This window comes from Malania oleifera, chromosome 4 (assembly GCF_029873635.1).
Source record: "Malania oleifera isolate guangnan ecotype guangnan chromosome 4, ASM2987363v1, whole genome shotgun sequence".
NCBI lineage: Eukaryota > Viridiplantae > Streptophyta > Magnoliopsida > Santalales > Ximeniaceae > Malania > Malania oleifera.
In genome coordinates this window covers 23,512,985-23,526,433 of record NC_080420.1, presented here as the reverse complement: position 1 = coordinate 23,526,433, position 13,449 = coordinate 23,512,985, and the positions used below count along the sequence as shown (strand labels likewise).

The 13,449-nt window shown below is 32.5% G+C and overlaps 1 protein-coding gene across 1 annotated transcript; it reads right to left on the bottom strand.

Moving 5' to 3' along the window:
• Positions 1-3,382: 3,382 nt before the first annotated feature.
• Positions 3,383-3,757, bottom strand: LOC131153724 (protein NIM1-INTERACTING 2). The gene has a single exon (XM_058106170.1). It carries the CDS (start codon positions 3,755-3,757, stop codon positions 3,383-3,385), a length of 375 nt encoding a protein of 124 aa, XP_057962153.1.
• Between the last annotated feature and the right edge of the window lie 9,692 nt (positions 3,758-13,449).

The window sequence follows — 13,449 nt, the reverse complement described above, 5'->3', positions numbered from 1 at the left end:
GATCATAGGTTATTATACGACTATCTCGTTTAACCTAAGAGATAAATTTTAAAATTTCAATTCACCCCCCCCCTCTTAGGAATACACCAATTCTAACAAGGTCTGTCTACGGTTCTGTTTGAGCTTTCATTCATATCATGCAGGATGACTGCAGTTATGACAAACCAAATTTAAAAATAAATGCATTACAAATGAAATAAACAAATGTCTTCGTCTTCCTTTTGTTTTTCAGGACTTCATGGAATGCGCCAGAATGATGATAAACTTGAAGTTCATCCTGTATTTCACTTCCCTTTATATATGTGTTGAATTATAACCTGTTCAGTCACTAGATTACACACATAAGTAACACGTGTGTTTGTCAGCATTAAAATAGAGTTCGGACTCAAAAAACCAACAATCTTCCCTTTTTTGATAATGATAAACGCACCAGAGTAAAATGGGTACAACTTGAAAACGGCTCCCCCCAATAATATGCACAATGTAAAAATAAACATAATAACTCAAGCATATTCATGTAAGAAGACACAACAAAGATCATGCATTTAAATTTTTGCATTAAAGCACACGCTCAAATATTTGCCCTTATGGATTTTGCCCAAAAAAAAAAAAAAAAAATTTCTTTTAAGTCATAAACATTTTGTCATTAAAATTCTCCCACTTTTGGCATTAGCAAAAAGGGTTAAGTGAAAAATATTTATCATTTAACACAGGCTTAGCAAAAAGAACTCCCCTTTTTAAAAATAATTTTTATTTTTCTTATAAAACTCTTCCTCTTTTTAGTATAAGATTTGGGCATAGAAAATCTATAACTATTAAAAATATAGCAATGAAGCACACACAATAGTTTAACTGGTCATTCAAATTTAAAATGACATGATGAATAAGGTCAGATTAGAAATATACACAAACCATTTCAATTTAAGCACAACGTAAGACCCTGCAAAGATTGGAATTTAAAAAGCATGCGGCATATGAAAAAATTGGTTTGAACATAAATATGATCTAACAAGTTCACATGCATTTCATGAATGATGCATGAACCAGTCATTTAACACCCTTAAAAAAAATTATAAATAATATAATTTCATGACATAAAATTTTAAAACAATACAAGCACAGTCATGAAAACATTTAAGCACACAAGTAAGATATAAAAATATGTTTCATTTAAAAAGCATTTATTGCTAAAAGAATATAGATATACATAAATATATATAAGTAAGTAAATACATATATAAATATATCTCCCCTTATGATTTCAATAAATACTAGGGACGATGCTTGTTGAAAAAGAAACTAATTTAAAGATAAAGCAAACAGTGTTTTTCTGATTTGTCATTTAAGTGCAATCCATAGTATAACCAGAAAAACCAACCATATAGATCCCACAATGATTTAGACAAATTAGACCTATATCATATGGCAAGACCAAAGACATTGTGACAAATCAAAAATATTTTCATTAATGATATTCAACAAAAGCATGACAGTAAAGCACATGCCACAATGAACTAACACAGAACTAATTCACAAATTTGGTGAGTATAACAAGATAAGAATTTATTTTTAAATGTTCTCCTTATCAATTTGAATTTGTACTTAGATTCATTTCAACTACTTATACTGATATAATTTGTGAAAATTCATTAAAAGTCCAAACAGTATAAGTATTAATATCATATTACTAGATATGTGTTAGATGAATAAATTTCACCAGTAAAATGTCCCTAAACACGAATGCGCTAATGGTCAAACAATAAGACATGCATGATGTTCATCCATACTGTGAACAATTCATATCAAAGAATGATTCAATAGAAACAGGATATAATGTTCCTGGTACAAAAAAAAAATTTCAGACTCAAAAAGTAGAAACAGTAATAGCGATAGTCCATCGAGCAGGTGATTAAATGCTTTTCTCAAGGATGGGGCTTAAGCTCCCTGGTATAGTCTCGGACATACATAAGTGCATTTACACTTAAGAATGAATTTCATTCAAGCACATTCATCACATGTTCATCCTTCTTAATATTACTTAGCATGCAAGAGATTATTGACATTATGAACTTACTTATTTTTATTATGAGTGGGGCTTAAACTCCCCCTGTATATTTGCATGCACGCATACTTGCAATAAAGTTCAAGGATGATAGTCATTTAAAAACATTCATAAAAAATTCATCCTTTCAAAATATTTCAGCATGCAGCAAATATTGAACATTTAGCACACATAATTACATATTGCATTTCAATTTAAAATACAATAGTCCATCAAGGCTATACTTAAGATAATGCAATAAGGGTTCACAAAATGAATGACACAACTCAAAATCTACAATGAGCGTGTGTGAAATAAAAACTCCCCCTAAGTCATGCAGAATTTCTGGTCACATGAACTTAAAACTTATGGTGTGATTGCTAACTATTTAGGTCCAATATGAAGAATATAACCTAGGGACTAGGATCAAATGACGTCCTAGTTCATCCTAAGACGACATAATGTATATATGTTTTTTATTTACATCGTGGTTTGGATTTGACATGTACTTACCTATATAGTTATTATACATGCATTTTCAACAAAATGTGAGAATAATAATTTCATTATAATTCATTCATCCTTTCAAAAATGTTTGGGTATGCATTAAACTATCTATCTTAATACATGGTTTCATTTATGCGAAAAATTTTACCGAAATTTCAGTAACATTTCATTTGTCGAACATTTTTCTAAATTTTCATGTACTTAAAACCTGATAGATTCAAGCAAACAATATAAAATAATCTGCATTATACAGATATCATTCAATTAGAGGCATGCTATTCCTATATCCACTATTAACATGTAATTATGCGTTTTAGATTAAGCATGCATCAAGTAGTTCAATCAATATATCAAATAAATATAAACTATTCATTAAATAATGCAAACATTTAATAAGTACAAGATAGTGACATTCGGCTCAAATAGCAGATTTAAATAAATATTATTTGCTCCCCTTAATTATACAATTCAAGAATTTCATATTCCATAAATGTATTTGTCATAACAAATTTTTTAAATATAGGGATAAGTTTTAAGTTACATTGTGAATTAGGGGATCCAAAGACAGGTTGATGGTTGAGTCCATAAAATATAAGTGTACATTGGAAAAAGGCTTCTCCAGTTATTAGTTCAAACATCAAAATTACACTGATAAAAGCCTTACCCAAACAAAATATATATATATATATATATATATATAAATTACACGGATAAAAGAAAACCCCAAAAAAACAAAGACAAACTTGGAAATCCGTGTAATCTAAACATCATCCATCCATCGCCCGATCGTCCGCGCACTGTTCTAAAATGCGCCTCGTGCACCAACTACCCCATCTAAACCGGGTTGCCATCCGAACCCGGAAGTGCGTTCAAATCCAAACCCCCATTCTCCTCCACACCTTCCTTCTTCCCTTTCGCTTCACCTCTAACCCTAACGCCGCTCGATTCCACTCCACACTCTGACGACTCCAGCCACGCCCTCCAATTCGATTTCTCCGGCGTCAACTTCCTGCCGTCGCCGTTCTTGAAATACCCAACCGCCACGTGAATTCGCCGGAGAATGGCAAAGAACTCTTCCACGTCCTCCTCCGGCTCGCCCGTCCGCTCTCGTCCGTTACGGTCTTCGCGAGCCTTCTTCTGCCCGTCCGAAACGTCGTCATTTTCCTCCTGCCTCCTCTTTTCCCGCCCCTTCGCTTTTGCGCCAGACATTCCTCTCCGCGGGAAGTGATTCTGTCCTCACGACGCCGAGCCTCGGACCGCTTCTGCTCTTATAGGAGAAGTCGAAAAGGTTGGGGCAGCAGGCTACGTTATTCAGGACAGCCCAACGCATTTATGGCACGTGGCGCTGCTGGGATTACGCGGGTGGACGATGTTTTCCTGTGAAATATTAATGTAACGGGTCTGTGAGTTTAATGAGGCACCGTTGATTTTTTATTGCACCTGCAAATTGCTTGGTATCCACTGGTGGATGATGGGCTGGTGGTATGACTTCATAGTAATTAAGTGGTTTGGCAGTGACGTGACGCTTGAAAGATCGGGCAGCCTGACACGATTCTTCACCACCAAATGAAAAAGATTTCTTCTTTTCTGAAAAGTTTTTTAAAGCTGATTCACTGCAAAAAGCTAATTTTGTTTTGCTCGAGGAATAGAAAAAGCATTTACTAATTCAAAGATCATAAAATTAGGTTTATTCCTCTATAAAATTATATTAATCTGTAATTTAATTTATACAAATTTAAGCTTTATTATCTCTGATTCTATAAAAAAAAAAATTAATCTCATAAATTGACGAAAAATGATTTATATAAGTGATCTTACCTAATGTGACTTAAAGTTTGATTTTATTATTATTGCTTAAGATTTAATTTTAAAAATTATCTTAATAAATATTATTTTAGAATTAATTTTGAAAAATTATTTTTTTTTCTTTTCAATTTTTCAAAGAATTATAGTTTTGTAATATTTATACCAATTGCTAAAAAATAATAAAAAGTTAGGACACCGACTCCTAAGATTTGAAAACATATATATATATATATATATATATATATATATATAGATTCTTTTTTATATTTCTTTTGAAGTTTTAAGTTTTTATGTTACTTATGTTTCCAAAAAAATTTGTGTTTTTACTAAACATAAGGAACTATATGCAATGTTTTAAATTTGGATGAAGATTTTTGAGATTTTTTAAAATCTCAAGAGAGGTTCATATTTTTTCTGTAAAGTTTAAAAGAGATCAATGTCTTTTTTGAGATTTGGTAAAAAAATAAAAATCTTTTATAAAATATCAAAATTTCTAAATACTTTCCTCAAGTCAAACACCTCTCCAAATATTTGACTTTTGAGACGCTTATATTTCTAAAAAACTTATCTTTTTGTCAAATATAAAAGATTTGTATCTTTTTGCAAACTTTAACGGAGATTTATGAAAATTTTTAAATCTTAGGGGAGGTTAAATATGAAGGGAGGTCAGTGTCTTTTTATCAAATTTTAAGATTAATGTTTTATCTTCAAAAGTTTTGTCACTATTCATTTATAAAACTAGTTTATTTTTTATTTTTTAAATTTTTAAATAATTATAAAAATATCACCCTATTTTTTAGTGCCATTTTTTTTTCAATGTGTGGACTTAAACTAAAAGTAATATAAAATTATGGTGAGTTTCTTTCAAATTTACATGAGTTCAAAATCAAACCACAAAATGTATGCTATCAAATTCTACTTTATGTAAATTTTTTTAAAATTTTTTTTAAAAAAGTTATCTTTTACAAATCTAAAAAAAAACGCGCATAAATAAAAAAAAAACCTTTTATTTTCTATATTTTTAATAAAAAATTTGAACAACTAAAAATAAATGAAAATTTTTACTTATATTTATATTCATTATGATCAAGGATTTTGTTCGAGATAAAAAATAAAAGAAAAATAAAAAGGAAATTCATTTTCGTCGCATTTACCTCTATATCAAGTACAATTGAAAATGAAAAGCTATTCTAATTTGGCAAAAATTTAAGTAAAATTAAATTTTAATGATTTATAAAATTATATTTTTGTTGTTTGATTTAAAATATTTTTCTTTTTCTTTTTAATTGCTTGATAACCAAATAAGAAAAAAAAAATGGATGCTTTCATATTTTATTTCCCTTTTTTTTTTTTTAATATTTTTGAGTTTTAAATAGGGCCTTAGAAACTGAAAATAAAAAATAAAAACTATTATCTACCACTAAATAGGCTCCCTAACTTGTGAAATTTTTTTTTAAAAAAAATTGTTTTATTTTTTTTCCTAAAATTTGATATTCGGAATGTTTATATACTTATGTCAATTACCATAAAGTAATTAAATAAAATTTTAAAAAACACATGGATTAGCATAAATATTATTCAAATATCTACAAAATTTTATAGTTTCCCTTATAAAAAAAAAGTATAAATTTTATGAATGGAAATGATTCATTCATCAAATGAAATTTTGCATGACCAAACCAGGTATATGGATCAAAGAAAATGGCCAAGAATTTTATTTTCCTTTTTGAAAACATAAAGTCTATTAAATTTTATTTTTTGGTTTATAGAATTAATTAGTTTATTTTTAGGTATCATTTAAATTGTTAGTGAGCATCGGAGGTTCAATTTCAGGTAGATACACTCACAGAACCAACGGTACCTGTGGATAGTGAAAATTTACTCTGTGAGCCAGCGGGGACCGTGAATGGTAAGAGTTCGCTTTGTGAGTCAGCAGTGACCGTGGATGATGAGAGTTTTCTATGAATCAGCGGGGACTGTAGATAGTAATGGAGATGTATCTCGAGAGTCGAGTTAGTCGAACGTCCAATAAATGCACGAAAGTCGTGTCCGTATTTTGGACTTTACCTGATCAGCGAGATCAAGGGGGGATACTAATCCGTAGGTTTGGTGTCGCAGCAAGGGATTTGAAAGACTTGGTGATTGGAGTTTTTATATAATAAAAAAAAAAAATGTAGTTATTATATTGTTCTCTACTTAGTGATTTAAAATTTAACACAAAAAAGTTACAAATGAAAAAAACAAAAAAAAGGAACCACGGTGACTGTTAGTAATTATGACTCGAATCTTTGAGAAGGGTTGAGTGGGAAGGCACTTTGAAAATAAGCGAATAAAATGAAAAGAAATGGAAAAACTATTTGTTGTGATAAGCCTTTTAAATGATTTGATGAAGCTAGATGTGGTGAAAGTTGGCGTGAAGGTCAAGGATTGATTTTAAATATTTAAAGAAATTATTAACAGGTGTATAGAAATCAAATAACTAAAACATGCCTTAGATTTACACTAGATTATGATTAAATGAGAATCTAGTAGTTTTAGTTAACTTTAGTTTTTGTTACACCCAAATTTGGGTTCTTTACTTGCTTTTATTGTTAGGACCAACCCAAACTTATGGAAAAAAAAAAAAAGAAAAGGAAATTGCAGAATTTCAGATTCTCAGTCATGCAATTTTGATCAAGTAATCAATCCAAGGGTCAGTTGTGGTTTGATTTGCTAAAATTTTGACAGTATGTTCAGGACTCGTTGATCTTCGATCAAAGCAACGGAGAGGAATGGGATTTTAAGCATAGGCAAGTTTGCGGATTTATTTATAATTTTGCCGAAGAGAATGTCTATAATCATTTTCAATATGACACAAATGCATGAACTTTATAGGAGAAACTTGAAATTTTGTATGCTTCAAAAAGCGACAATAATAAATATCTTTTGCTTAAAAAAATGTGGTAGTTGAAATATAAAAAAGGAAGTTTTGTGGCCGATCAATTAAATGAATTTCAAGGAGTTATTAATCAATCGTTGGGCATGGGCATACAATTTGATGATGAGATTATAGGACTTTGGATACTTGCTACTCTACCTAATTCATGGGAAACTTTTCAAGTTTCACTTATTAGTTTTGATCTTAATGGTACTGTGACTTTGAAACCTGTCAAAAGTAGTGTTTTGAATGAAGAAATGAAAAGAAGATCTCAGGGTTCATCCCAATTTAAGGGGCTTGTTATAGAACACAGGGGGAGAAGTAAATATAAAAATGAAAGGGATAGAGATAAAATTCAATGCAAGTCAAGGGTAAGACTGGCCATATTAAAAAGTATTGCTATTGGAAGAGTAAAAGTAAGGGTAGTGATGACAAACAAAAGAGAAGGATCAGGAAAATAGTGATCGTGTTGTTGTTTTTTGTCCCACATTGGTAGAATAGTTCTACATTAGTATAAAATGTTGTTTTGAATTTTTTATATTATTTTTCCCACATTCGAGAGAATTGTTTTTTGAACTTGAGATTGAAGCTATATAAAGAGCTCAACTCTTCATTTGTAAAACACACCTCAAAGTTGTACTTTGTCAAGAAGTAGCGGATTGATCATCAGCGCCCGAGGACATAGGTAATTCTATACCGAACCTCGTAAATTTCTTGTCTTATTTTTTTTTTACTATTTTATTATTAGTTTCTGCATTGCTTTAATTTTTTATATATTCAATAGCAATAGTTGTAGTATTGGTGTTTGACACAAGTGGGGTGCCCGGCACAACAATTGGTATCAGAGTTAGGTTGAATAGTGTTGATACGGAGGTGTTCCTCTGTTAGGATCCTTGATTCCATGTTTGATGCCTAAGAAAGACCTTATCTAAGCGAGTGCTCAAAAACCATTGTGACTGAGTCGCTCTCTAGAGGTTGGCCTGATCAAAGTAGAATTTCATAAGATAAAACAAAGTAGACACAGTTAGTACGTGTTATTCATCCTAGGCTTTTTGTTTTGTTGGTTGCTATTGAATATATAGAAGATGGCAGAAACTAATGCAGCAGTAGAAGAAACTCTGTCCACACGAACTTCAAGCCCTTCGGCTTCGACATCATCATCGAAGACGATAGCTAATGCTCGGTTTGAGGTGGAGAAATTTGATGGTACCAATAATTTTGGTATGTGGCAATGTGAGGTGATGGACATCTTGTATCAACAAGAACTAGATATTGCTTTGAATGATAAACCAGTAGATATAGGTGACAAAGAGTGGGAAAAGATCAATTGTCAGGCATGTGGTACGATTCATATGTGTCTCGCTAAAAATCAGAAATATTGTGTTATAAGGGAAACATCTGCAAAGAAATTGTGAAAGACATTGGAAGATACATTTATGACCAAGAGTCTAGAAAATAGGCTCTATTTGAAAAAGAAATTGTTTCGCTTCCAGTATCAACCAGGTATTTCGATTAATGACCACATAAATGCTTTTAATAAAAATTTTGCTGATTTGTTAAATTTGGATGAAAAGGTGAAAGATGAGGATAAAGTCATATTGTTACTGAATTCTCCTTGATGAGTATGAACATTTGACCACCACTTTATTGTATGGAAAAGATAAAGTTACTTATGATGTTATTTGTACTGCATTGATTAGTACTGAATGCATAAAGAAGGATCAAAGGGTCCATAAGGAAACAGCAGAAGCACTAACAATAAGGGAACATTCTCAGAGTCGTATGCTTGGAAGGAAGAGTAAATCTCATGGGAGGACTAAATCTCGTGGGAGACCCGCTAAAGATGAATGCGTCTTTTGTCGTGAGAGAGGGCATTGGAAGAAAGATTGTCCTAAATTACAGCAAAAGAATAAGGGCAAAGCACATTCTAATGCCAATATAGCCAATGATGATGAAAGTGAGTCAGATTTTTCTCTTGTTGGAACATCTTCGTCACATTATTTTGGTGAGTGGATTTTGGATTCTGGTTGTTCCTATCACATGTGTCCCAATAGGGAATGATTTTCTAATTTTGAAGAATTAGATGGTGGGGTTGTTTTTATGGGAAATGATAATACTTGTAAAACAAATGGAATAGGATCAATACAGTTGAAAGGTCAAGATGGAACTATTAAGACCTTGACTGATGTTAGGTATGTTCCAAGCCTAAAGAAGAATCTGATTTCATTGGGTGCCTTAGAATCTAAAGGGTTCACTATCACTTTGAAAGATGGAACCTTAAAGATTAAATCAGGTGCGTTGGTGGTAATGAAAGGAATAAGGAAAAATAACTTGTATTATTTACAAGGTAGTACAATTAATTGGCTCAGCAGCTGTTGTTTCTAAAAGATGCAGGTTCAGATACAACTAGGTTATAGCATATGCGATTAGCACATGCAGAAGAAAAATCTTTGCAACAATTAGCTAAGCGAGGTTTGTTAAAGGGTGCAAAGGTGTGCAAACTTGAATTTTGTGAGCATTGCATTCTGAGAAAACAAACTAGAGTGAAATTTGGCACAACAATCCATCAGACGGAAAGTATTTTAGACTACATCCAGACAGATGTATGGGGGCCCACAAAAACGGTTTCATTTGGTGGTATGCATTATTTTGTCACTTTTTTTTTATGATTTTTCCAGAAGAGTTTGGGTGTATTCTATGAAGCATAAAAATGAAGTGTGTGATATTTTCCTTAAGTGGAAAAAATTAATTGAAACTCAAACTGGCAGAAAGATTAAATGGCTTAGATTAGATAATGGTGGTGAATACACGAATGACCCATTTATGAAGGTATGTCAGGATGAAGGTATTGCTCGACACTTCACAGTTATACACCACAGTAGAATGGGGTGGCAGAGCGCAGGAATCAGACTTTGCTTGAGAAAGTTCGATGTATGTTGTCTAATGCTGGGTTAGACAAAAGGTTTTGGGCAAATGTTGTTAGATATGCTTGTCATCTCATCAATCATCTACCATCATCTGCAATAGGGGGAAAAACATCCTATGAGGTATGGTCTGGAAAGCCTGCTAGTGATTATGATTCTTTACGTGTATTTGGTACAATGGCTTATTATCATGTTAAAGAGTCTAAGTTTGATCCAAAAGCCAAGAAAGCAATATTCTTGGGGATAAGTGCAGGAGTCAAAGGATACCGTCTTTGGTGTCTAGAAATGAAAAAAAAAAATAATTTTAAGCAGGGATGTGACTTTTGATGAACTTGCGATGATGAAGAAAACAATACGTAAGGAGTCATGAGTTAAAGAGAAGACTAGTGGTACTCAACAACAGGTGGAGGTTGAGAAAATTTTGGGAACCCAGTGAGAAATGAGACTACACAAGGTAACTCTCTAGTTATGATAGGGAATATTGTACAAGAAGAGGAGATTTCAATTCGAGAATCTTTACAGCAACAAGAATCAATTGTTTCTCAAAAGCCAAGACGAGAAATTCGAAAACCTGCTCGGTATACTGATATGGTGGCCTATGCACTTCCAGTTGTGGATGATAATGTTCCTTACACTTTCAAAGAAGCAATGAGGAACTCTAAATCAGACACGCGGAAAAGAGCGATGGATGAATAAATGCAGTCTCTTCATCAGAATCAGACTTGGGAGCTAGCCTAACTGCCTAAGGGTAAGAAAGCAATTGGGTGCAAATGAGTTTATATAAAGAAAGAAGGATTTCCAGATGCAACTAATGTTCGTTTCAAAACTAGATTGGTAGCTAAGGGCTACGTACAGAAGGAAGACATTGATTATAATGAGGTATTTTCTCCAGTTGTTAAATATTCTTCCATTCGAATTTTGTTGGCTTTGGTAGTACAATTTGATCTTGAACTAGTTTAGCTCAATGTAAAAACTGCCTTTTTACATGGTGATTTAAAAGAGGAAATCTATATGACTCAGCCAGATGGATTTTAGGTTTCTAGAAAAGAAAATTGGGTATGTAAACTAGGTAAATCGTTGTATGGTTTAAAACAGTCTCCAAGACAGTGGTACAAATGATTTCATGAGTTTATGATGGGTCAGAAGTATATCAGAAATAAACATGATCATTGTGTTTATTTTTGCAGACTACAAAATGGATCTTTTATATATTTACTTTTTTATGTTGATGATATGTTGATAGCTTCAAAGAATAGGGAAGAAATCAACAAGTTGAAAAGTCAGTTAAATCAAGAGTTTGAGATGAAAGATCTTTGTGAAGTAAAGAAGATACTTGGCATGGAGATTCGCAGAAACAGAATGAGAGGAAGAGTTAGTTTGTTTCAGAAACAGTATTTGAAGAAGGTAGCATAGATTTTTGGCATGTCTGAGCAGTCAAAACCAATAAGCAGTCTTTCTGCTCCTTATTTCAAATTTAGTGCAGCTTTATCTCCTAAATCAAATGAGGAACATAAGTATATGTCACAGGTTCCTTATGCAAGTGTTGTTGGTAGTCTGATGTATGCAATGGTTTGTACTAGACTTGATATTTCACAAGTTGTTAGTATAGTGAGCAGGTATATGCATGATCTGGGTAAAGGACATTGGCAAGCTGTGAAATAGATTTTGAGATATATTATGAATACAATTGATGTTAGTATAGTATTTGAGAAAAATAATACTATTGATCAACGTATTGTTAGATATGTGGATTTTGATTTTGCAGGTGATTTGGATAAACGTCGATCAACTACTGGATATGTTTTTACATTTGCTAATAGTCCAGTGAATTGGAGGTCTATCTTACAGTCTACCATTGCTTTGTCTACAACAGAAGTGGAGTTCATGACAGTTTCAGAGGCTGTTAAGGAAGCTATTTGGTTGCAAAGTTTACTTGAAAATTTGGAAGTTGTTCAGAAGCACATTGTTGTGTTCTGTGATAGCCAGAGTGCTATTCATTTGGCAAAGAACCAAGTATACCATGCATGAACAAAGCACATCAACGTTCGATTTCATTTTATGCGGGATATTATTGATGGAGGTAAGATACTTCTTCAGAAGATTGCTACAACTGAAAATCCTACAGATATGTTAACCAAGATTGTGACAACAATTAATTTCAAACATTGTTTGGACTTGATCAATATCCTGTAAGTCTGAATATTTTTGGAAGGCGCCGATGATGTAGAACTCCATAAAATGTTGGTGACTAAAAAAATTGTTGAATTTATCGTCAAGGTGGAGATTTGTTGTTTTTTGTCCCACATTGATACCAAATGTCACGGTCTGACTATTTTCACACCCTTGTGAAGGGTCGTGCGGCGCTAGCTAAAGCACTCTTATTTTAACTAGCCAGCATATCGTTTACCAACATTCATTCACGACACACTTTCATTAACATTCATTCAGATAGCAGCAGAAACATTAATCAATTCATGAAAGTCGTGACAAACAAGCAGTAAACATTGAAGCAAATGTAATTCATTAACAACACCTCCGTTGACATGGTGTGTTTTGCGAGGGAGTTCCATATTAGTATAAAAAGGTCGTTTTGAATTTTTTATATTATTTGTCTTACATTGGAGAGAAGTGTTTTTTGGACTTGAGATTGAAGTTATATAAAGAGTTCAACTCTTCATTTGTAAAACACACCTCAAAGTTGTACTTTGTCAAGAAGTAGTGGATTGATCATCGGCGTCCGATGACGTAGGTAATTCTATACTGAACCTCGTAAATTTCTTGTCTTTTTTTTTTTTTTTACTATTTTATTATTAGTTTCTTCATTACTTTAATTTATTATATATTCAATAGCAATAGTTGTAGTATTGGTATTTGGCACAAGTGGGGTGCCTGACACAACACGTGATACCATTACCATTTCAGGTGATCTTGTTCTTGCCAATGATAATAATTTGATTAATATTGCTTGTCATGAGATAAGTTGGGTGGTTGATAGTGGTGCCTCTTTTTATGTGACTTTAAGAAAGGATTTCTTCACATCTTATACTCCACGTGATTTGAAGGTCCTAAAGATGGGAAATGATTTAATGGTACTGGTAGTAGTCATTAGGACTATTTGCTTAGAGACCAACATTGGAACAAGGTTGGTGCTTAATGATGTCAAGCATGCACTCGGTATTTGTCTGCATTTGGTTACCTCTACATTTGGACTCCTCCCATGTGGCTTGTTGTATTGCATAGTTGTTCCACATTGA